At 33.3% G+C, this 4,364-nt stretch overlaps 1 protein-coding gene across 1 annotated transcript; it reads left to right on the top strand.

Moving 5' to 3' along the window:
- The first annotated feature begins 55 nt into the window (after positions 1–55).
- Positions 56–3,910, top strand: LOC145788611 (uncharacterized). The gene is made up of 4 exons (XM_082871025.1): positions 56–997; positions 1,396–1,488; positions 1,783–2,126; positions 3,625–3,910. Coding segments are annotated over exons 1-4 (591 nt in total). The 5' UTR covers positions 56–844; the 3' UTR covers positions 3,626–3,910.
- The last annotated feature ends 454 nt before the right edge of the window (positions 3,911–4,364 follow it).

Here is a 4,364-nt window from a genome sequence, read left to right as displayed (position 1 = left end):
GTAAGTGGTACAATTGCTGAGATTTAGATTTCCTCTTCCCAAATTATTTTCTAGACAATTATTTCCCTTGTAAATTTCCTCTTCCCAAATTATTTCACCAAGCATTTTGATAGCACTGTTTGTACCATTTATTTGTTTCTGCCACAATAATTAACAAGCACCATAAATAACTTTGAGGGAGCATAGTTTTGCTCAGTTGAAACTAGAAAGCTTAATGGGCTGCTATTCCCATCCACATCTTCTGCATGAATTTATTATTATTATAAATATATAGATGTATATATATACTGTGAGATGTGTGGCCTTCAGACCTTTTATGTTTCCACTAGTTGTGTGTTCTCTTCTACCAGAAGACACAATTGTCTGCTATCCTTCCTTACCAGAGCTATCTATGTCCTTTTCAGTGGGAACATAATCTTTACAAAGATAGAATCTTAAGAAATTAAGAAATTAAAATGGTAAAACATACCATGAACTTGAGCAAAGGAGACTTTGATAATAATACATGTTTTGTGCAAGAATTATTAAAGGAGTCAGTACTGATGAGTATGGGGACCAAAATAAGAACCAGTTGATTTCTATATATGTGACTCACATGTGCAGCTATATAATTCTGTGCATTATCTTTCAATCTGCATAAGCAACCTATCAATTTTCATAAAACGAGAGAGAGGTAATGACCCCTTGAATGATCAATTCAATAATATCACTTCTTCATAATAACACCACATTATACACATTCAGAACTCTTTTTTAATGTGCTTTAATTTTTTCTTGTTTGGTATGACAGGAAGGTTTTAAGTTTACCAATGAACCGTATGATATCGAATCTATCCTCAATTTGATGCATGACCTATATAAGAGCTATCGTCATGACCTACAACAACACTTTAGAAGTTTCCCTACAATGGAATCTACCCTTGCGGATCCACCTGAAAATATGGAAAAAGAGGTGTGGAGGTTCTTGTGCGAAAAGTGGTCTGACAAGGACTATAAGGTAACTTTGTCAATCTTGTCTCATTTTCTGTCAAACACAGTGGTTTAACTATGAAGTGCTCCAATTCTTTGTAGAAACACAATGGTTTTAAATTCTATTTTTCCAAGCTAACCACCCAAAGAATTGGACTTTGGGTAGGATGTACTTAACCCAAATCAACCTGCTTGTGTTCAAAACACACACAATTTCAAAGCACATCATCTTGGGATAATCTGAGCTGACTCTCTTCTTATAAAACACTTTGTACTCTAACTTAATAATAAAACACTTTGTACTCTGATTTGGGATGTACTTAACCCAAATCAACCTGCTATCTCCAATTCTATATTTTCTGTAGATGAGAAATGTTTAATAATAAAAGAAACACTCTGTACTTTGACTTATGAATTTAATAATAGGTGAGATGTGGCAAGAATAAGTTGAATCGGGAGAAGTTGAAAGTCCTCCACACTGCTAGCTCGAAAGCCTTCAAAAAAGTGCAATATGATGAGGTATTAATTATAGAATCTATAATTTATGTTTTGCAATTGTAATTGAACAACGTAATCTATATTGATGTTTAATGTGTGCTATAAATGGCACAGTGAGACCGTGCCACTGGAGAGGAACTTGGACTTGTTGAGTTATACAAAAAGACGCATTTTAGTGAGAAAAAAGAGGCATGGGTGCATGCTAATGCTGAGATTAGACATGTAAAACATCAATTTTTACGTACTTTCGTTCTTGATATCCTTAATAAATTGTGGATGGATACTTAGTTTTATCTCAACTAATGATTATTGTAGTACAAGCTTGAAAAGCAACAAGACAAAGCTATTGAAGATGGATCTGGCTTGCTATCTGATGAGCAACTTTCTATTGAGGTATTTGGACAAAAATCTGGCTACGTACGAGGTTTAGGGCATGGTCGAAACCAAGTACAACATTATCTGGAAAACGTACCCATGCCCAACTTGAGAGGGATAATGAGGCTCCTACAAGGGAGGTTAAAGAGCAACGAAGAATCAATAAGGAGCTGGTGGGAAGAATTCATATCTTGGAGTCCGATCGCACGGGAATACAATGCCAAAGTCGACTTCTTGATGCAGCAGATCAATCGAAGAGGACCCTCTATTGATTCTTCTTCTTAGTAAGTCATCTTCTGAGATCTACATTTGATTTCCTTTGTGGGTTTCTATACGACAGCATTAAGTAATTTACACATTATTCCCACATAAAAACACAACACTCACATATCAGAAGTCAGTACCCCATTTCTAAATGCATTTTTGTGCTTGCATATGTGTTTGCATACAGCTATAGATCTGTTGTGTTGATTATTTGATTAAGCTTATATAAGGAAGACAGGAAGTATAAACAAACTTCATGGATGAATATCAAATAGACCTGAGCGCCCTTTATAGTTGAAAGCAAAAGGATGAATACACACCGAATAGACCTGAGCATCCTTTATATTTGGAAGCAAAGGAGATTATTACACAAAGAGACCTCTAATTTTTTGTGCCAACATGAGATTAGAGATGAACATTGTTTTCCTCCCTAAACTCTTTAATCATGGCAGTTAGCATTTCACAATGGATATAAATAGGAGTTTTCAGGAATAATTTAGACTGCTACTTGATTACTCAAGGCATCTTTCTAATTATAGCTAGTTAGTTTTCAGCTTGAGTTCTCTTGTTTTCATTAGCAAGACAATTTTTTGACAGTTCGTTACATATTGTTGTAATATAGTTTCTTAGTAGAAGAAATCTGTACTAATTTTATTGAATGATTACACTAAAAGACCACTTATGATAAGCCTGCACCTTTTTTTTTTCCTTTCTAATGTCATGTAATATTAATATGTTACTTCAAGCAGTGTGTCATTCATGAAAGGTAGTTGTGAAATTTTCACTTCCTTATACTTGAAAAAAACATGTTTCTTACACTATTCAAATTTTCCATTCCAAGTTAAATTCTCCCGACACTTCAACCATTCTATTTGAAGTTTTGGGCCATCAATTACAGTTCTCTCAGGTAATCAAGCTTTTGGTAGGCTGTTTGCACATTCCATTCTTTCCTTTTTTGGTGGACTTCCATAATGTTACTTCATAGTATGATTTTCTGGTCAAGTTTGCGTCTTTACCAATTGACCACATGAGTCCCACCCTTGGAGATGGTATTGGTTCAGAGTCTCATGATAGAATCCAATAGCTTGGCCTCAAAATGGAAATTTGTTGTTTTTCCTTCTTCATCAAGAAGGCATATCTCAAAATCCAGAGCATATATTGAATCTAAAATTGAATGCATTAGCTTGCTTGGAAATGTTTGTGCTACATGAATTACCTTTCTTTGTTTTTTTTTTTTTTTTATCAATAAATATCCATATATCGTCATGAAGAAGTTAGATTTGGTGGAGAGCTATTTCATCTTGGCAATTGTGATTAGATGTTAAAGGAATCCATATTTTTTATTTTATAAACCTTTATTCTTAATCTTTTGGCTTGGGGATGTTTTTCTTTTTTAATTTTTTCACTGCTCTCTCCTCCTTTTTTTTTTGGGAGTGAGCGTTTGAGAAAGCATTATGTCTTCAATGTTTCTTATTATCATGTCTTGCAAGTTTGGTCTAAGATCTCAGTTCTATGCAGGTCCTGCAAGCTTGCGACGATTTGAAGCTTGGGAGCTCTTTGCTAGATTTTGAATGCCATTTCAACGAAGTATTTGAGAAGAAGATGCGATGAGTTGTTTTGTTATGTAGGTAGATATAACTCCAATTACAATCTGTTCATTGAATAGTTGAATGCTACAAATAATACTTATGGCACTAGCTTTATAAATTGGAAATGATACTTTTGAAATCTCTGTCAATTTATGATATACAATCAAGATATTGCGTACTAATAAATCAGAACATGGTATTTGTTTGTTATTAAATGTGATAAGCCTTTTTTTTTTTTTTTTTGGTGTGGTTGAATTTTAATTTGGAGATGAACAGATGATCCAGTGATGTTTGATATTTTTTGTTTAGTTGTTAAGAAATCAAGAAATAAATATAAATTGATATTCAAACTAGTATTTTTAGAATAATTGTTACAAAATCAAAAGGCCAAAAAATATATATATTTATCAAACTTTTCGAGACCAATTTTAGTTGTCTCAAAAAAATTATAACCTTTGCACACCACTTTTAATTTCCTGCAAAACTAATTTAACCACCACTTTCATTTGTCCCAAAAACTAAAACTTTTAGAGACCACTTTCATTTGTCCCAAAAATTAAAACTTTTAGAGACCAATTTGTAATGTCTCAAAAATTAATTTTTTGTCTCCATAACTATTTCTTTTGCCCTTGGCTATAATTAGACATTTAGAGACAAATTTTGGTTGTC

This window comes from Camellia sinensis, chromosome 5 (assembly GCF_055761805.1).
Source record: "Camellia sinensis isolate YWXY chromosome 5, ASM5576180v1, whole genome shotgun sequence".
NCBI classification, from domain to species: domain Eukaryota; kingdom Viridiplantae; phylum Streptophyta; class Magnoliopsida; order Ericales; family Theaceae; genus Camellia; species Camellia sinensis.
This window is presented reverse-complemented; position numbering and strand designations above follow the sequence as displayed.